Source organism: Ammospiza nelsoni, chromosome 2 (genome assembly GCF_027579445.1).
Source record: "Ammospiza nelsoni isolate bAmmNel1 chromosome 2, bAmmNel1.pri, whole genome shotgun sequence".
NCBI classification, from domain to species: Eukaryota; Metazoa; Chordata; class Aves; order Passeriformes; family Passerellidae; genus Ammospiza; species Ammospiza nelsoni.
The window spans coordinates 86,819,714-86,841,677 of record NC_080634.1 but is presented as its reverse complement, the minus strand read 5'-3'; the positions used below and the strand labels follow the sequence as shown (position 1 = coordinate 86,841,677).

The 21,964-nt window shown below is 40.0% G+C and overlaps 1 protein-coding gene across 1 annotated transcript in view; it reads right to left on the bottom strand.

The window, feature by feature from the left end:
* Positions 1-17,593, bottom strand: part of OCA2 (OCA2 melanosomal transmembrane protein) — a 186,344-nt gene extending 168,751 nt beyond the window's left edge. The window contains exons 1-2 of the mRNA XM_059465987.1: positions 17,382-17,593; positions 16,079-16,169 (exon numbers count right to left, since the gene is read on the bottom strand). Of these exons, the coding sequence (XP_059321970.1) occupies positions 16,079-16,117 (39 nt within the window). The 5' untranslated portion in view covers positions 16,118-16,169; positions 17,382-17,593. The remainder of the gene's footprint in view (positions 1-16,078; positions 16,170-17,381) is intronic.
* Positions 17,594-21,964: the final 4,371 nt, after the last annotated feature.

Below are 21,964 nucleotides of genomic sequence, written 5' to 3'. Positions count from 1 at the left end.
GGGTGAGTGGTGGAGGACTTTCTTAGCTTTATTTTTCTACTGAATATTTTTCTAATAAATATTACATGTCCACAACAAATTTTTCTTTAGACATTCAAGTTGAACACTAAGGTCCTAAAAACAAAGTGCAAGGAAAAAATGTGTTATTACCTCCCAAATGGCATGCCTAGATGATTGTTATTCCCACAATGTCAATTGTTTTTATGTTTAATTTGATAAACTGCAGGTGCTTGAAATTGCTGCAGCAGCTAGAATACTGATACACAATAAGGGTTCATGTCACATTTCTCCTGTACGCTTTTAGCCTAAATTTACTTCATATAAAAGGTGATGAAAAGGAGTCTCTTTGCACTAAGGAATTAGAGCCTCCATATGCCTTGGCAGCTGTATGATGGAAAAAAAGATGCTGCCAACAGCTGCAGAAGAGTAGAGTTCACAATATTGCTGGTGTCTCCTTATCACAAACATGCAGCAAAGCAGAACAAGACGTTTTCCTGGAGGAGCCAGGTTCAAATGGAGGTAGCAGTGGGATAGACTTGAAGTTTTCAGCTGTCCTCTTTGCCCTAGTATTATCAGGACTTTGGTTTATGAAATACCCACTGGTGCAGCAACTATTTCAAGTGGCAAACAAAGCCGCATACTACTTTGGATTATATAATTATACTTTTAAAAATTATTGTAAAATTTCCATAGCCTGATAATATGGCTGGAATTTTTATTCCACTGCAGGTAAGAATAACATTATTTGTTGATATTGACCATAATACATCCAAGATAATTAAACCAAAGAGTGGACATTAAGGGAGATAAGTATTTTACATAGATTCATTTCCATATTCAATGCTCAAAAAATGTTGCAGGTTTTGTTTACTTTTTGTAAATATTGCTTTATCCATTTAAAAATTTGTTTCCTTCCTGTACTAAACAGTTTCATGGTTATATTCAGAAATTAATTATCACCACAGGACAAAAATATTTCCTGTTCTACATTTATTTTTGCAATGAATACAAAAAGAATATTCTTCTGAGACAGTCATGGCAAAAAAAAAAAAAAGCATTCTGGGAGCCAGACAGTGACTTTGTAAATGGATGTAGCTGTACTGATTTCAGGCATCAGTAGTACTTCTTTGCAGACAGCCAAAGGGATATGGTTCTGTTCCTATCAAATTTTGCTTTGATTTTAGCCAGGAAGGGGTCAGACCCAACTGAAATAATAAGTCTGTTTGGATTAGAAATTTCAGTGGTATTCTAATAATCTGTTCTGGTATAAATCAAAAACAAACCAAACCTACATTGAGAAAGCAAGGGTGAAAATAAAAACAGATGCATTTACATCTTTCTTTTTTGGATTTGAGCACTCTGTTTGCACCCTTCTGCTGAGCAGAGCTTTTTACCTCCCTCACTGTAAATGAACCTGCTTTTATGTGCATTCATATTTCTTAGACACAAATGTTCACACAAGAGAAGGAAACACAGCATCTTCAATGAAAACTGGTGTGGTGTGGAGGTCACTGGTTCATGTTATAGTCCTGAAAAATTCATTAACTCCTCTCTCAACTTTAAGCATTCTTACAAAACCAAGAAGCTGGAAACATACTATGGGATGTAGATTTCTGAAACTGGCAGCTTTCTGGAGTGTTAAAGCTTATGAAAATCCAAATCCAAGCTAAAATGTATGGAATGTGAGCCTTGCCTTAGGGCTTTATCCAAAACACACTGAGTTTGGGGAGAGTCCTTCCACTGACTTCATTCAGCTTTGGATTGAGCCTTTCAAAAACGTAAAACAGAGGCTTGAAATGCTTAGATTGTGAACGAAGGTTGGTTACAAAAATAAATTGCTCAAGTTCAAAACTCAAAGGGGAAGCCTTCATTTTGGAATCTCAAAGCCAGAATGTCAAAATTACACAGAGAAACTGCATCCTTCATGTTGGCAAGGTGGCAGCATGAGCAGAGGAAATGTGAGAAGGGGATGCCAGAGCAGCCCCAACCCTCAGTATGAGGGAGCATTCTGGGAGCATCAGTATGTTCAGACTGATATATTTCCACTTTCTATGGCTGCTCCCTGCCAACCACAAAATGTTCTCCTCCTCCCTCACCCATGGGCAGCACTCTTCTCATGTTGATTGGAATGTGATTATTTTATTTAGGTGAATTGTGAGTTATTTTATTTAGGTGTCCCTAAGAAGAAGATGCTTCAAATTTAGCACAGAAGCAGAACTTTCATACTTCAGTAAATAGGAAGAGCAATAAAATCTCTGAAGTGTTCAAGCAATTTAAATGTTCAGCAACTGGGGATTGATTTAAGCATTTAAGAGGAGGGGGTGAAGCCACAGCCTAGCAGCTGCTGGAGACAGGATGGAATTCTCCCTTCCCTGCTTTACTATACATTTGAGCTCGTCTCAGGGCTAAGGTGTACCTTGTCTGCCAAATAACATTTTTCCATCAGATTTCATTCAGGAAAGCTATAAAATATTTTGATACTTTGAGGAAATACATTACTGTAGGAACAGGAACAGCCTCTGCTCATCAAAATGCTCAGCTTATGTGAGAGTACACCTGAGTGTATTTTCCTGAAATGGGGAATGAGGGTGGTCTCTCTGTTCAGATTATCTTAAGCAAGCCGCCCCCAGCGAGTGATTGTGTTGGCTGGCGCTCACGGGAGACAGTGCGTTCCTGGGCAGAAAGTTCACTGCACAGGAGCGTCATTAGCGAGCCCTTCTGAGAGTCATTCCAAGTCTCCAGAAGGTCTGCAGCAAGAATGCATTTCTGAAGCAGCTGCTTAAAGATCTGAGGGAAACTTGGCTGAAAGAACAGCCACATGATCCTCCAGCCCCTCGAGTATTTTTGGCTTTCAGGCGCTAAGTCCAACGTGACATGACAGCCTTACACAAACCAAAACCTTACTGTCAACCAACAGAGTAAGCGATGGCTAAACAGAATGAGGAAGGAGATGTTCACCCACCTTTCCCTTTCTTTATTTATGCTTATCAAAGCTTTCTAGCCTCTAACAGTTTGTATGGAAGTGAAAACATCTCACAGTGGCTCTGGCTGTGGTGCAGGGCAGCCCGCCAGCTGACAGCGAGTTGTCCTGAGCATGGATGAGCGCTGTGAACATCTCGTGTCTGGGCAGACCTACAGGCACAGACAGCTCTGGGCTTTTGGAAAGTTTGGATGAGTTTGTTTTATGTCTAGGTCTAGCCCTCCATCATCGCACTACGCCTTTAAAAATACCTAATGGAATATAGCCCCTGAAAAATATAACTTGCAGGTCGTAGAGCTCAACAGAGGGCTGCAAGAAACTATCATCTTGCTGTGTCACAATTGGTATCACTCTGCTCTTGGTCCCTATCCTTATATTCTGGAAATGACACCCTCTTCCCACTATAGAATACAGGTATAAATAAGAGGAAATGAGATAAAACTGTAGGACCTGACACTCACACTAATGGCTTTACACCCAACCATGAAGCTAGAGCTAGATATATTTGCACTTACTCTAAATCCTATTTTCACAGTCAAGATGGTGTAAATGAATGCTGAAGTTGGTGGGAATAAGGGCAATTTATCTTCAAAAAGATAAAATGACCTCTCTAAAGTTTACAGAATACAGATTTTTCTTTATCTGATACAATCTAGAAATCTTAGCCTAGCAGCAATAAGAAAGTGGAAGACAATGACTAGATAATTTTGTGCATCCCAAAGTCTTTGATTTAAACACATATCACTCTTTAGGAGATCTGAAGATATTATGTATTATTCAAAGCTATGTATGAGTTTCACATTAAACTGCAGATATTTGTCTCTTTTTGCTTCATACACAACCATTACTAGAGTGTGGATAATTGTTAGATAAAATAGACTGCTTTGGATTTATGAAAGTTCACAAAAAATTCCACATAGCAGAAATAGTTCTGAGTTAGCAGAGCAACAAAGAATTCTAAATAATTCACTTCTTCTGACAGCCAAGTAGTCTGTCTTTTAAAACAAAATATCAGTTATTTGAAAGTAAATCGAGTCTCCTTGATGCTCAGAATTGTAACTCAACTAATGTATTGTTTAGTACAGTCCAAAATTCTTTGAAAGTGCTCATGAAATGTGTTGCATCCAAAATTACAAACCTTTTTCTTTGGGGAGGATGGGGGTACTTTAAAGCAGTCTGCAGGTAAATACAGAATAATCTGATTACCAAAAAAATTAATTAATTTCTCATCTGTTTCATTAAAGCCAAGAAGTTGGAGCTCTGGGTTAATTTCTACAACACAGTATAATATGCTAAACAAAATCAATAATCATGAAGAGGGGAAAAGCTGTCTGCAATGTGTGAATGACTGATAAATATATGGAACCCATTTATAAAAGAAAACATAACTTTGTTCCTTTCAAAATTTAAGAAAAAACAGTAACAACTGCTGCAACTGGTATGAGAAGTTTCTCTTTAAAGACACAGACTCATTTGGTTTATGGTTACATGCCCAAAAATTATTGAGATACCTTTACTTTATGGACAGAAATTTAATTTGAATTTTTATGGCTGGAAATTGTTTTTAAGGCAGTCTGCTGGGCCCATTTAGAGAAAACATCTCTGCAAAGAGACTCATGCAAACAATAAGTCCAGGAATAGGGATTGAAATCTATTTACAGGAAAAAAAAAGTTTAATGAAGCTGTATCTCAAAGAGCTATGGCCCTGCAAAATGGCCCGACATTGAACGGACAAAGCAAGGCTACAATATCCTGCACCATGTAGCAAAAGGATGAATACAATCCTGAAGGTGTAAGTGGGTAGGAACTGAGATTGGTTTTTTCTCTCCATGTAAGAATTTGTTACTCTCCAAGTTCTGCGTAAATTTCCGGGGTCCCCTTTTGGAATAGAATTTGGAAGGAGGGAGGCAGTATAGGGGAAAAATAACCAAAACAAACCAACCTCCATGAAAATAATTCAAGAGCTTGAGAAGTGCCATACCACAAAAGAGATTGTTGGTATTCCATCTGCTTCCACTTTTCAAAAGAAAAAAACAAAAGGATGTAGCAATGGCACAGTTACTGGGCCACCTTCACAGAGACAAAATATCTGGTTCTAAAAGGCTTTTGCACTTAATGGAAAAGGCATGACACAAAGTGAAGGCTGGAAGCTGACAGCAATTAAATTCAAACAGGAGATACAGCCTGATTTTTATTAAGTTTTTTTTAAGTCATCACACTGATTATGTACTGAAACAAACTGCTGAGGACAGCAGCCTGGAAATGTCTTCTGGACTGCAGCTATCAGTGGGACATCTGCTTAGACAAGGCATGACTCTCAGTCCAACACTTGGAAAACTGTCCAAAATGTGCAAATGTGTGATAAGAAGGTGAGAGATGGAGTCAAGATTCCCCCTCCAGCCCCAAATGCTATGAAAGTCCAGCTGTACAGATTTGCTTTTGGTCCATGATCTCAAATTCATTTGAGGTTAATTTTCCAGCTCAGGAAGTAAATCAGCCTCAGTATCAACTGAAATTTGGTTTTTTAGACCTTAGCTTTGCAGATCTCTGATAGTGATGAGGGAAAACAAAAATCGTTATCACAGCGGAGAAAAGTTGTTTCAAAAATCCTTAAGAAAATCGGTTCCTTTTGGACCTATAAAGCCTTAGGAGGCCTAGGTGAAAAAAAAGCATCTAGCTATTGGGGAGGGGTTTGTACATTTACATGTTTTAAAAGCAATACTTCTGCCAGCAATTTTCATTGAATACTATTATTTATAGAGCCACTCAGCAATAAAATAGGAAGCTGTAATCACTCTCTACATGCCTTGCCAGCCCTCGACATGGGCTGAATGTCTGAGAGGTACTGTATTAAGATTATCTTTTTTTTCCTTTCTTAATAATAATTTTAAAAGATAATAAAAATCTGTCTTCAGAATTTCTCTATAAAAAGGGAGAACTCATTAGCTGAGAGACACACAAAATGCAGAGAGCCTATTATTCTTTTGTGATGAGGATACCACATTTAGCCAGACATTGTATTTTAATTGGATTTTCCAGCAGTAAAAGTAAAAATCTCTAAAAATGAACCCTCCAAAGGAGAAGAAGAATGACTCTGCTTTTTCCCTTTGAGCCCCTGTGCCCAGCAGGCTGTCTCTGGGTCTTTGACCCTCATGATTCCAGTCCCAGTGGATTGGCTTATTCACCCTCTCTGTAGAGGAGGAAGATGATGATGATGATGATGATGATGATGATGATGATGATGATGATGATGATGCCTGCAGCCTCCTCTCCCAGCCCCGAGCTGATGAACCAGCAGAAATGCCTCCCAATAGGTCATGCCAGAGAGAGACTTGATTATGTGCTCCTCTTGTCAGTCCAAATCTTGTTTCAAAACTGAGAGGCCTCAGGCTCTGTTTCTCTTGGGAAGCTGCTAAAAGGGACTCTTGTGTGCCCAGGAGGAGCTTTCTGCGCTTGGTGGGATGCTAAGGCATGCCCAGGTGGGTCCCACCCAGCACCCACACATGCACAGATGCTTTACTGCAGCTCATGCAGGGACTGCCCAACAGCCTTGCAAAGGATGTCACTGACTCATGTGTGGTTCTAATTCTCTGTATGGCATAATAAGAGATTCTGGGAAATGAAAGTAGAGTGACTTTTCTTCCTTTTAACACTCAGAGTATGGGTAAAAAGCTCATGGCAATCTACTTTCTCATGTGACTTTCACATCTTTTGCACTTTAATGTTCCTTTCAATGGCAATGAAATCAAGTATTCCCTCAGCAAGTCTGCAGATGGCACAAAATTGAGCAGCACAGGTGACAAAACAAATGGAAGGGATGTCATCCAGAGGAACATGGGCAAAGCCTGAGAAGTGGACCATAAGAACCTCATGAAGCTGAACAAATCCAAGTGTAAGGTGCAGCACCTAGATCAGAGCAGTCCCAGATATGAGGATAGACTGGGAGAAGTTGTCATTGAGAGCAAGCCTGTGGAGAAGGACTTGTAGGTTCTGGTGGACAAAAAGCTGGGCATGACCCAGCAATCTGCACTCACAGCCCAGAAGGCCAATTATGTCCTGGGCTGCATTGAAATCAGCTGGCCAGCAGGTCAAGGGAGGGGATTCTGCCCCTCTACTCTGCTCTGGTGAGACCCCACCTGCAGTGCTGCATCAGCTCTGGGGTCCCTAGTACAAGACAGATGTGGATCTGTTGGAGCAAGTCCAGAGGAGAGCCAGAAAAATGATCAGAGGAACTGGAGCAGCTCTCCTCTCAAGACAGTCTGGAATAGTTGAGGTGGTTAAGCTTGGAGAAGAGAAGGCTTTGGAGAGACCTTATAGTACCTTCTACTACTTAAAGGGAGTTTATAAAATAGATGGAGAGGGACTTTTTACACAAGATAGAGATAGGACAAGGGAAAATGGTTTTACACTAAAACCACTAAGCTTCATTGTGTTTTCTACATGTATGCAAATGAATTTGTTTACTATTATTTAATTTGGACCATTTAAGTTAGTTAAGCTGAAGCATGGGTGTCATGACAGAGTTGAGTCTTATGCTTACTTATGCTATAAACAGTAAGGTAAGAAAGAGATGCAAAGAGGTGCTATGAGAGAGGGAATGGAGTAAAAAGAGTGACTGCTGACATCCTCAGTGATACAATCTTCTGTAAATGCAGGAGTTTCATCAGGATCTTATCAGACACATAACTCAGGATCATTTCCTTACCACTTACCTTACTACATACACAGCTTCTAGCACCTGAACAGCCTCTATGTCCAAGACAAGAAAAGGACCAAGTATGAAATCTGATGCACAGAAAATGCTAGCAGAAAAGTGCATTCTCATGGCATCAATGACCACACAGCCTTTATAAAGATATACACTCTGAAGTTACAACCTTCATATATTTGGCACATATGGGTGCTAGCATGTGGGTACACAACACCAAATATGTCACATGCTGCCTGGAGAGAAGTGACCAAGTGATGCACAAATTAGTACCTACCTGCTGAGAATTTCCTTGAAAAAAGAAAAAGGAGTGTATGAGTGTCTTCTGATACACCAACTCCTTGCTCAACACCAGACCAAGCTAGGTGTGATTGTATGCAAAGTTTTCCTAGTTTTTTTGATGACCAGCTGCAATTTAGATTATTGTGAGACTCTCTAGCCTCTAACTAAAGCAACCAGTGCCACTGCAAAGCAAAGTTTGCCTGGTTTCAGGGTTTCAGAGGCTTTGGGTTTTGATTAGGAGTTGAAACATCAACTGCATTTGGGTGCATCACACAGAGAGAGTGTAAAAGGGAAGCAAAAAACTGCTTTCAACGTGGCCAACGAGATATTAGACAATCGACCTAGTAAAGAGAGAAGTACACCATTTGTTCTGGGCTGGGAAAACACCATGAGGAGTTAGGAACAGAAGCACATTACAATATCTCATATATCACCTTGCACTGCATTTATTGTTCCAAATAGTAATAAAAGAAGACAAAAGTACTCCCTGAGCCATCTGTGGCCACATCTGTGTTAGTAATTGGTGTGGCACAATAGGAATGAATCTATAGGGTGAAGGACTGGTGCTGAATATCTAAACTGTACACTATTTACATCTCAAAAAGCTTTAGTGTAGACTGTCCCTTGTGTGGTCCGATGGACCCAGCAGTAGTGAGAGCACATCTCTTGGTTAAATCTCAGCTGCAAGTCAAGTTTGTGCACTCTGAGACTCTTCCTCCACACAAACAAAAGCACAGCACTGGGGGGGTGCTGTGGAGATTTGGTTCCGATAAACACTTCTAACCCACCTTCCAATGTGCACAGTAAGACTGGAACTGACATCCACTAGTCATATAAAATGGAGGAAAGGAAAATGTATGAAAGATTAGCACACACATCCCAAAGAGAAAAAACTACAAACTTGCAACACACAGCTAGTTAAGAACTCCTGAACAACTGTCCTCAAGGATGGATTGGAACAAGTCATCCTGTCCCCTCTGGCAGATGCAGATAAAACTGCCATAGATGGTGTGAAAAAGTTCACTGCTTAGTGGGTTTGGAGAGCCAACAAGGACAATGCACAGAAAATGTCAAGGACAAAAAGAAAATGCTTTACCATATGGTACTTTAAAAAACCCATATTAGATTATTCATTGATATCAAAGCTCATATTGTTCACTGAAATTACTCAGGCTCCTTCTTCAGAAGAAAAATGTTACAGAATTGTACAATGCTCAGGAGGAAAGGAATGCTCCTTAACAGGCTGACACGAAATGCCAACACATCAAAGGTCACCAAGGTTACAGGCATAGAGCAACAGCCCTTAGATTCTTAAAACAAATGAGAGTTCAAACTGTAAGTACTTGTGTATGTGTGATTGTTATATCTCTTTTTTCAAAGATGCTTCTCTGAGTCTAAATTCACATTTACTTGTTTTGAACTCCATGCATTTCCTGTTTTTTATTTTTACTCAGCTAGGAAAATTGCTTGGAGGCAGGCACAAGCATGATGCACTAGCTGCTGCCCAAACTTGCATATGAACTTAAAAGCCTGCAGCTGAACAAAACAACAAATACACAATGACACAAGAAGCTCTCCTTTCATTCCCTTCCTCTATTGAAGTATTTGCAAAAATATTTCTACTCCAAAACATGTACATTAGTAAGACAGTCATTAGGATACATGATCATGTGAGGATGTAATATGTGTAGGAAAAACCACAGCACTGCTGCCAAAATGCAGCGAGATTAAAGTTAAGGCACTACTCAGCAAATCTGCTCATAGGCATGCAATGCCATGCCTGGAGACTGTCCATCCCAAAACAGCTCATAGCTACATTCCCTCTGCCCTAAATCCCATATCCTGCCTTCCCCAGCCTACAGAGACTTGCAGCTCCTCAGCAGATAGCTTTGTTCTCCACAGCCCATTTGGACTTCCAGGGCACAAACACACCCAGACACCTGGTGAACCCATGAAAACACCAACCATCCACAACTTCCTGCTCCAAGGAGCTCCTGACCCATGACACTTCATTGCAATTGGTATTTTATTAGAACAAGGTTTTTCCTAGACAACTGCAAACTTTCTGGTTAAAAACAAACCAAAAGAGGGACTCTAAAGTCCCTCTTGGGACTTCTTTGGGAGACCATTTCTATTTGGAAATAGAGGGAAGCTGGGTTAAAATGTCTGGTCCAAAACTAGATTTGCATTTGAATGTCCCACCAACATTTGACTTGATGTTAGATAGTCTCCTGCTAATATGTACCACTACAAGCTGTTGGAACTACACCAGTTTCTGCAAACTGGTTGACCATACCAGTTTCTGTGTATGTCTTCTTTCAAAGAAAAGGGAACTTGTCAGCCAGTGGTCATGGCACTAATCCTGTGGGTAAAATGAAGCTTGAAGTTTCTTCCCTGGAACATCAGAAGCCATCTGAAGCCTCACTGTTGGGGAGGAAATAGAATCAAGAACAATCCAGACCGGAAGGACCTTTTCAGATTACCTAGTCCAGTCCCTGCTGAAACCAGCCCTGGCTTCAAAGTTAGCCAAGGCATATGACAGATCACAGTCCTGTCAGCTGGAGTACCCAAAACAGATCAATGTTTGGGCCAGACACTTCCTGAACATGTGAATCCAAGAGAAGGGAATGGGCTCCCAGTAGCCAGTACATTTCTGTCTCCTGGGAGACACAGATATGAAGTTTGTGTATCTTGAGGCCAAGTTCAACCATGAGAGTGTCACTTAGAGAATCTTCATGATGCCTCCTATTTCTGAAATCTTTATTCTTGACACCAAGACACCAATGGCAAATGTTTTTGAAGTGTCTCAGTGTCTAAGGACCAGGAACCTAATCCCCTCTCTCTAAGGGTTTAGGTCTCCTTATCAATTCACAAGGTCCTTATTTTATCAAGTGACTCATGAAAATTATTCTTCACACCATCTCTGCAAGCCACCACCTGAAACTATAGCACAGGCATGGAGGGGAGGGCCAGACCCCCCCATCACACAGGAGAACAGCCAGAGCACTTGGCTGACTGACACTCAGCCCTCAGCTGACCAGCCAGACCGTTATGTAAAATTCCTCAGAGAGCAGTGAGGCATTCCTGGCCACACTCCAACAGTCTGAGGAGCAGCTGGATGCAATACCCGTTGTGGGAGGAGGTGGGGATCTACAAACAGATTCCTATTTCCCCACATGCTTCCTGAAACCCCCCCTGGTTCCCTGCTCTGCCAGAGCCTCCCTCAGGCTGCTGCATGAAGAGACATTTGTGGGCAGTGACTTGGTCCAGCTCAGATAAAAGATAACTGTCCACTACTGGCTATAGTTGAGCACTTTTTCTCCTGTGCTTCTGAGCTTCTTCATGTAACACTAAGGGTATACAAGCACAAGACTGCCAATTTTGGGAAAAAAAAAAAATAAATGTAGCAGTTATAAAAGTGAGTATGAAACACCAGCAAAAAAAAGCCAAAATCAAAAACAAACAAAAAACCAAAACCAAACAAAAATCCACCAACAAAAACAACAACAAAAAACAACAACAACCAAACCAAAAAAACAAAAACAACCACACCAAAACCTAAGGTGCTTTTTCTTTCAACAGACTGTAAGAGACTTAGCCTATTGTTGAAAAACTCAGGTCTTTGACTGAAACTTGAGCCATGTTTGAGGATATTTAGGGCTCTCCTCACAAATTGTCTTGTGCCTATTAGTAAGTGTGTTCAGCTGCCTCATTTTTTACAGAAGCAGTACTGAAGTATTTCTGCCTGTCCCCTCCTTGCCAATTTTCAGAAGCTTTAGCTTTGAGGTACTCAGCTCTCTGTCCATGTATATTCCAAGGCCTAATTTCACAAAATAAGTGAAATATCACTTTCCAATTGTAGTGATATTTTATCAAAGCTCTGTAATTAGCCCCTGGTCATTCACAACTGCCAGGTAAATTTCTTCCTGCTACTGGTGAGAGAGAGCAAGATTAATTACCTAATAAGGAAATTAGAAGACAACAGTGATTTACAAAGATACACTTTGTCCTTGAAAAGGTAAAAGAAAGTATATTGCTGGAGCTACCAAACACGTAGAAACTATTTTTTGCTCTAAACAGCCCCTTAACCACAAATCCTCCTGGATGCATTCCTAAATACAAATGACAAACATTCAAAAGTGCTTTGAATGAACATTGTTGATGATGACCATTGCTGATCAAAAGTGATACTGCTTTAACAGATATTTCTGCCTCCAGAACTCTGATTAGACTGATTAATGCAAATTTCCAAACTACTCATTTATCATGAGATCTCCACAGTTTTGTGGAGTTTATGACAGCTTTTATAGCATGAATTGTACTAGGAACTAAAACTAGAGGCCCAAATTAACAGACACAGTTTGTAAAGATAAAGCAGTACAGACAGGCATGCAAACACTAAAATGACTCTTTCATAATCATACATAATCATTGGATGATGTCTCTACAGATGAAGAAATATTGCCTCAATTATGGTTATGCCTATAGACTGTGATTAATGTCTGAGTTAAGAGAGGATGTAGTTTAAGAGGAGTAGCAGCTTGTCAGCTAGATCCTGAACAGTTGTGACACCTCTCCAATTTATACATAGTGTATCTTTTGCTATTTATCACCTTGTCCCTGCACTGTTTCCAAGAAAATGGAAATACCTCAAATATTTGTTATGTTTGTGCTATGAACTAAATACGGTTTTCACAAAACAGTTTAACCAATCCAGCTGTTCTGATTAAAAAGCAAATAGCAAACTTGTAAAATGACAGTTATAACAAAAATGCATTTCTAGGACAAGCAAGTACAAAATGCTGTATTTCTTTACTTCTCTTTGAAAGAGAAGCACTTTCAGAGGAAAAATCACCCATAAATGCCCTTTGATGGTGTTCAAGAAAAAGAGTCTGGCACCAAATATCACACTTATATTTCTGCTTTGATTTAGTTTCAAACAAACCAGTAAACTTCCCAGCACTCCCACATGGTGCAGCTGGAGCTGTGCTTCAGTGCCCTCACTGTGCTGCTCCTCCTTTCAGAGCACAAAATACATCCCAGCTGTGCATCACACCCTATGGGATAGCTGCTTCCCTGTGCAGTAATTAACAAATCTATGATAATCACAAATCCAGAAATCAAAAAGTCATGCAACTGTATTGGCTTACTGACACTGGACTGGGATGAAAATATACATTTCAAGTCCTCCTGTTCTCATAACAGGTAAAAAAAAAGAGAATTTTAACAAATTATCCCATGAACAATAGAAAAGAAAATATTACACAATTAGATGCAAAGCCTGAGGGCAGAGCAAGCCTCTGTTTTTGGGTCAACCTGGGACTATCCCAGCATAAGAGAGCTCCCCTCTCCTTTATACTTGAGTAAACATTTCTCAAGAGTCATTATAGCAGTCAGGGAAAAGCAATGGCACCACTTCTAACCCTGCTGGTAGAGTGCCCTGTAGGGCACCCCTGTTAGGCTGCTGAGAGCTGCAGCCCAGCTGTGGCATTAGCTGAATAAGGCACTACCTCGTTTTCCAGATCCAAACCTCTGGTGGCTGAGCTGCAAGCTGCAACACCACAGCAATATTAACAGAAAGCAGTTTTGCTGGGGACAAGCAGAATTCAACATATGGAAACCAGTGGGGAAAAAAAAAAACAAAACACAATCCCTCCCCCCCCCAAAAAAAAAAACAAGAAAAAACCCCAATCCTATTGTCCCTTTGTGTGAAGCAACCAGAAAGACCAAAGACCAGTTTATTAAAAAAGAATAATCAATGTTGTTGTCAGTTTAGAAGCTGCAAGTTGTAAGACTCATCATGTCTAGATTCTTTATTTAATTCAAAAAGGAATGTAGCAGATGCATTGTCCATGTTACCATAAGCCAAAAATTGTAATTATATGTGTAAAAGCGGTGAAGTTTTCTGCTACAAGCATTTGATGTCAGAGGAGAGAAATGGTTAGAGAAGGCTTCAAGCATGGCATCCACAGGGTGTGCTGGCAGTGCCATAGATCAAATAAAAGCAACAATTACCTCCCTCCAACAAAAGAGTAAAAATTTGCATGAGTTTATGCAAATTAACAACAGCAATGAGCATCAAATGAGACCTCTACAGCGCTGAGCTGCTTTACGCTGCGAGGCTCTGAAGTGACATATCACCACAAAAGAAGATAAGGACATCTGCTGTCAAGGGATAGAGGGAGAGAGGGGTGGTAGAGATGGCTGGGGATTGCAAGCATACTGAAAAAAACCTATGGAGGACAGATGTCTCCATGCCCTACTTGGTCCTGTGCCATGTACCTAAAGAGAAACCTCAATAGCCCCTTGTCCTTTTGCACTTTCAGATGCTCTGTTTTAAAAGCCATCTTCTCTGACAGAGATGTCCAAAGCCCCAGAAAACCTCACTGTGGCTGTTGCTACCAGTTATCAAGGACTCCTCTTAAATACTTGTTTCACTTTTTTTATAGGTTCCTGAAATACCACAGACCTGGTACCTAAACCAACTGAATGCTGCAGAAGGATTTTGGCCAGCCTACACCTTCTTTTGATTGGTGCCATGAAGATGGCTTCAACACAAGCTGATGCATGCAAGAAAAAGTCATTCATAACCAGAAGATACTGTACCCTGCACAGAAGCATCCATTCATTTGGTGAACAGGAACACAACTTTTATTTTATTCCAGGCTATCTTTACTCATCCAAAAAGACACCCATTTTCTGCTCTTTTTTGATAGGAGAATGATGGGTGCAGTCATGTTTCTGCAGAAATCAAGACATTCAATCTTTTCAGCAAGATCACAAAATCAGGGCTAAAGCGTGGAAAATATGAAAACCCAGATGTTGATTTATGGTTGAACACATTTTTATGGTAATCATATCTGAGACTGAGTGGATGGTTTTGGCAAGAATTATATAGCTTTTTTAATGGTCGCAGAATGGTTTTCTTTCTCTCAGGAAAATTAAAATATCACTGGGTTCACTTCTCTTTCCTGTTTGATCTATTCCTAGCTGAACACACAGACTTTAAAGGAACTGATGATCCTACTATGATCACATTAAAAAAGTACATCTGCCAACCATTACCACCAAGCTTTCTGGGGCTTCTGAGATAATGTTCAATTTGTCCCTGCTCAGAGCAATGACACACAGAGTGTGCCTGTCAGAAACAGCAGAGTTATTGCAGTATTCTGTCTCCTTTGCCCAAAAATTGTAGGAAAGGTCATCTAAACTTTACCACACAGATTTCAGCAAGTTTGTTTTCTAAGTAGGGTTTTGTAAAGCTCTTGCAGAAGAAACCAGGTCATCACTGAATTGATAGGCAAACTTCATTGCACTATTAACACAATGTGCTCAGAGCAATATTTGCTCGTCTCAATTCCAATTTTTGCCCTTTGTTTTTAATTCAATGAAATTAGCATTAATTAATACAGTTCCTACCTTTTGCCTAAAAAATATACTGACTTTGTGGCTATCCTACAAAATGTACGAAAGCAATTTACCAAAATCCCAGCAGTTTAATCTATTATGTGAAAGAGCAATGGCCAAATCTTAACAGTAAGAGCCTGAAGGCTTTCTGCTGTAACAGGATTTAGCAATAACTTTTAATTGGCAGTTCAAAGTTAATCCACAGGGGAAAATGTTCTCTGGCAAAAGCATTCAGTCAAAGAATGAAGAAAAAAAAAAGAAAAATAAACAACCTACAAACTGTGGGATTTTTCTCTCAGTATTTTTGTAGATATTGTTATTGAGAAACATTATAGAAATAATTGCTGCATTGTCTCAGTCTAACAAGGTTCTTCTTCTGTGATACATTTTATCCCTTTTGTACTTTCCCAGTGAAAAAGTGGGCAAAATTTAACTTTTCAGTTCTCCTAGTATATATATCTATTTTTTTTATATATGTAGCTTTATTTAACGTACCTTCTGAATGAAAAATCATAGAAAAATCCCTTAGAATAATGCTCTCCTCTTCCCTATTTCTCCTTTGACATCAGGCCACGAGCCTGAATTTTTCTTGTTTCTACTCAAGCAGAACCCAAAATGTTTGCAGCGAGGAGTCATTTCTCCTCCTAGATTTAGCCTAGGAAAAGCCCATAACACAGACAATTTTTCTAGATTGTACTCACTAGGATCTGTTCAGCTCTAAATGTCAGCAGTTCTGCCATCCATGGTTCCTCTTCTTTGTTCCAGTGTTGTTTCAGACTAACTCATGGTGTCCTGCTTAACACAGAAGACAACACAAGGGTGCCTCAAGAGAAAACTGAGGAGGTCCAAACCAGCCCCCCACCATTAGACCAAATTCTGCATTGAAAGCTGAGTTTTGGCAGCTTATGGCAGTTGCCCTCATGGAAATGACCAGCTATTTTTGTGAGAGTTCAGAAAACAAGTGTCTGTGTTCCATCTATGAGTGCATTAAGAAACACAGAATGTTTCCTACATGTTAGCTGAGCAACTCTCAAAATCTGCAGGTCTTCAACATCTATTTCACACGAGTTACAGATTATATTTTAAAAAATATATACATGTAAAAGTTGCCCTTATAAAAGGTTATAACTACATTTAAGTGACTGATCCCCTGACTTCTCACCTCAAGTCCCATTGAAAACCAAACATCCAATTTATAAAACCTCAAGCTCTTGGGAAGCGGGCAAGCTTTGCACTTTTACTCTTTCAGCAAAAGCAGGGCTGAGCAGAACAGACCAGCCCATTGTTGGTCTGCAGACTGCTTCCTTGCTGGCAAACTACTCCAGCAAGGTGACTGGAAAAATCACAACAGCTTGTTACAAATACAGCCAACATGAGTAAAATCCATTAAAAGGAATGCTTAAAAAAGTGATTCAATTTTCACTAAATCATTTTACCTGAGAGATATATTCAGTCCACATCAATGTGTTATCTCCAAACACAGAGATAAATAAACTTTTTTTTAGCATGAGTTTATGCAAAAAATGCATTGTTTATGCACAAAGCTTCATGTTTTACAGAATACCACTCCAAAAATAAGCCTGAACTTCATCCCTTATACATAAATGGAGTAAGAAGGGCAACAATAAACTATACTAACAATAGCAAGAAGTGTGAGTCCTTGAAGAATCTACAATCTAAAATAAGTTAAAACAACATTTTAAATATAAATATACTAAGAAAGGTTCATTTTTGAGAAATTGAGTAATGGTAAATAGGAATACAACTAAAAAAATTTAATATTATAACATACACTCCATGTTTTAAAACACTCACTGATGTTTTAGAATGCTGAACACTCAGTTACACATAAATGCTGTCCAGAGACCTTTCACTAATTGCAAAGTTTGATCAGCTTTTAATATGAAATATTTTATTGCACATATTAAAAGTTATCCTCACAAAATAAGAGAACAGCATTAAACTATTCTAGGAAACATTTCTTGTAGAAAAATTGCATTTTACCTGCTCTTTTGAAGAATTCTTGAAGAGGTTCTTTTGTTTGGAAAGAAAAACCTAAAACAATTTTAAAAAAAGAAGATGCACAGATGTCAAAAGGCTTGGTTCAGCTGCAGGAGTCAAGAGATGCCCCTTGCTTTCTGAAGAGAGAGTTTATTTAGGTAAATAACTTTGTTGCTGTGGAATCCAGCTCAGTTCTTTGTAGTAAGCATCTCTGGATGGGGAGAGAGTGACATTGCACTCTCTGCACACTCATAAATGAAGCAGGAATTCCCAGATTTGCCATCATGTGATTTCAGTGAGGAACTAGCACTCGACTTTCTCCCAGCACCCGTTACTCCCTGCCCAAAGGCAGCCCTTCCAAAGCCTCCCACGGCTGCAACAGGCGGCAAAGAGAGAAAGAGCACACAGATCAGGATTAGCCTCACTGAGCAGACACTGAGACACTTTGGGCATGAAGCAGGAGGAGAACAGAGCAGAAGTGCCATTGTTAGACTGCCACAGAAATTAAAAAAGAACAAATTTAGCAATTTTTACTAGGAAAAACTGGGAATATTGGGGAGGGGTGGGTGGTGGGGTGAGATTTAAAGGTGGGGCAGAGGGGGAAATTCACTTTTTCAGCCATCAGAAATTACTAACAAGATTATCCTGACAAACACTCATTCTTGTTCTTTATACCAGAATTTCAGAGATTTACAAATGCCACTGCAGTGCTCAGTGGGATAATAATTAAGCACTACATCAGGCAAAAACTTTTTGTCTGTATCAGACAAAAGCTGATAAAAGATAATATAATCTACACTCTGCATATAGTATATGCCAACTGGAGGAACAGATGCTACGGTAATTTCATGGCTACAAGCAGAATAGAGCAAAGGAAAATAATGCAACATTTCTTCTTCATAAAGACAATGATGCTATTGACATTTTGCCTTGAATAGCTGCATGTTATTAAACATCAATTATGGTTTCTGCTAGCTGAGCCTTCCTAAAGAAGCAATTGTTACTGAAAGATGAATAACCATTTTTGACCTTCTAATATTTAAATATGAGATGAACACTTCCAGCTCCCTCAAGATTATCCATAAGGTCATCAATAGTTATCTCCAGTGTTCTAATTTGACGAGCATCAGGGATGTACATCCGTGGCCTGTCTCCCTGGCTTCTGGAGGGAGCAGCTTACTACAGGAGTCTGGTGAGAGGATGCAATAAGGTGAATGGACCATTGTGCAATTTCTGTTAGTGTTCCATTTGTGCTGGGGGTAGTTAATCATCAAAAAGTGTGTTTTTCAAAGCTTTTTCCATTCTTTTTTATATTTTCCCATAGGCTGTAGAGTACATGCAGCAGATGCAACACAAGTTCCAGTTTAATCTAGTTGTCTACAAACACCAAGGGGACAATAAGTCAAGATATAGAAATTTATTTATATTCCTGTAACTCAAGAAGTACCTGTTCATGTTTTGTGAAGGTGAATCTATTTATATCTATCCCCATTATCACAATTCAACTACCCCCTGCCTGCAGTAGTGGGGCAATAGATCTGCCAGCATGAGAAACATCTTTTTAATCACAGAAAATATAATTTCCATTATGTACAGGTGTCCTCCCATCCAATTTTAAGCAGACAAGTAAAACAACTTCTTCTTTCAAAGATTATTCTGATACCAAAAAAAAAAAAAATCCCTTTATTAAGATAAATTATTTACCTTCAACTTTATAATAATTCATTTGTGTTTCCATTGCTTGGGTGCTTCAGCCATGGATGAGGACCACAGAGCTGCAGATGCTGTAAAAACATTAAAAAAGGTGAAGTGTCCCTCTTTAAAATCATGTAAAACACAGAAGACAGCACAGCAAAGAGCAAGTAAGACATCCTTGATTTGTATAGTAATTGCAGGGTTTCCAGAGGGCACTCATCCAAGGGATACAGACTGTTCTGTGTACTGTGAGAGTTCACCAAACAGACACCACCCCATTTAAACTACATTTTCATTAAGACTCATGCTACATCACCAAGTTAGCCATGATAACACTGAAGGCCAGGCAGAAATCCAGAGTTAGCTGGAGGATGCCACACACGATGGAGCTGGCAGAAACACTCCAGTTTACTGGCAGGTTATTGGCATGTGCAGTACTGTGGCCTTTATTACACTCATGGTAAACATTTGTGATATTCTCATTTATTCTGGGAATACACTGGAATTGTGAAAGCTGGGGACACAGTGTTGTTAGATGTCTTTGTATTGCTAGGAAAAAGTCTTCCCTAATTCTAATATTAAATTTTATATTCATACAAGACAAAGTGGTGCTTGCTGCTGATGTCCCAAATGGAAGGAACATGAGCCTTGCACTTGCAGAAGAATCTGCAATGGGAACAAAAAGATGCAAGAAATACTAGTTAATTATAAAATCATATTTAGAAAAGACTAGTGAAAGAAAGCAGTGATGCTACTCCTTTGATTAAAGATTTTAAGTCTGTAAATCTGTAGAGTGAAAGAGGAGCTAACTGGAGTCTGGACTCAGATCATTTTTGTAATACCAAATTCTTACACGTCTTGGTTCCCACAGAACTCGCCAGAGCTGTGTGGCAAACCAGGGTTGGTCCTGGCTGTTTGTCTTTTCAGAGCAAAAATGGGGGTTCCAAACCTGTATCGAGGTTTTTATGGAGAAAATTCTGGGTTTGAAGCTGAGATGGATAGCCAGGTAAATAGATAGATTAGATAGATAGATAGATAGATAGATAGATAGATAGATATAGATTAGATAGATAGATAGATAGATAGATAGATAGATAGATAGATAGATAGATAGATATAGATGATAGATAGATAGATAGATAGATTAATAGATAGATAGATAATAGATAGATAGATAGATAGATAGATAGATAGATAGATAGATAGATAGATAGATGATAGATAGATAGATAGATAGATAGATGATAGATAGATAGATAGATAGATAGATAGATAGGATTATAGCCCATGCATTCTAAACAAGTGCCTGCTAGAAGTGAAGTTCGCACTCATTTCTCAGTAGGGAGCAAGTTCCTGAAAGCAGGACGGCTGTTGTGTGAAGCTGCAGAGCTCAGACCAGCGCAGAGGGGCTTTGGCATTCCTGCGGGGCTTTCCGGGGGCAGCTGTGCCCGCCCAGCCCGAGGGGCCGCAGGGCCGCCCGGCAGCGGCGCCTCCCTCCGCGGGCAGCGGCGGCTCCTCCGGCCCGGCCCCTTCGCTCCCGGCGGCGCCCCCGCCCTGTGACACCTGGGGGCGAGCAGCACGCCGCTCTCCTCGCCACACCGACACCTGGAACTCAGGAATTGTGCCAGCCTGCCGCTGGGAGGAGGCCGCCTTCTGGCAAACCTTGCACGGCTGCGCGAAAGTCACAGGTCTAAACTTCCCCTTGCAGTCCCTGGACATGAACGATCAATAGAGTCCAGAACTGCTCAGCAGAAGGATCAGCAGTTTAAGAAAAGACACCCTGACCACGGCTAGCTGTGGTCACCACTGCAGGATGAGAGTAAAAACTTTCCAGAATGTATCAGCTCTATTAAATAAGCCTCCACTCCCAAAATGTGGAAGATAGACCCTGAGTTCGCCTTCGGCTTGGACACCTGGCTTATTCCCCCTGGGTTGTGATGGTGGGAGTGTTGCCACTTTGGACTGTACCACCCAAGTCCTGCAGCCTAAAGCCTGCCTCACCAAGCTGCCCAGCCTGCTGCCAGAGATTCCTTTGCCTTTTCTAGACAGGTGGATACCACCACTCCGAATAGGCTGTAGTATTTCTGAGTAGCCAGTTGTAGTTCTTGAAAAAAAAATGTTTCAAGTGGTCAAAAAATGGGATTTGCTCTTAATGGGCTTTTAGGTGCAAATTCCTAGTCTGAGAAGCAAAAGGAATCAATCTTCCAAAACTACATTCAAACGCTGCTAAACAACCTTTGAATAAAGACAGAAGGTCATTGAGTCCCATCAGGGAGTTTAGGGGATGTGACCCATTTATAATCATGGTATATATTCCTTAACATATTAGTGAAAAAAATCTTCAGGCCAGTATATACTTGCTTCCCCTGCAAGCATCTTTATCAGCATATGTGGAAAAGTGAATCATGCAGTACTCTTCTAGAAAAAGCAAAAGCAGTGGATTCCAAAGATCTCATTGATAAAACATTTTCCCTTTTTAAATCAAAGAAAATGTATAGATGTAGAGTTTCTTACAGATGTTGCATTTCAAGGCTAATCTCCCAGCAAACCTTTTTATTAAAAATTGTGGTGTTAACTAAAGCATGCTAACACAAGTTCTTTTACTCAACTGGAGTTGAAAGGTGTGGAATTGGTGGAAAAAATATTCATGGTGTCATGTTATTGTCCTAAGGGAAAACTGCAGCAGAGCAACACAACTGTGAATGTGACACAGAAACTATTTGTGAATTGATGCTCCTGATACTTGGAAAAGATTCTGCTGATCTGAGTATCCATCTCAAATGTGAATGCTACTGGTATATCTACAGGCACCACTCTTCTTTGCATTTAGTCATCTGACAGTCAGCGACTACGATTGGGCAAAGATTACTCCAAAAGACAGAGTAGAATTG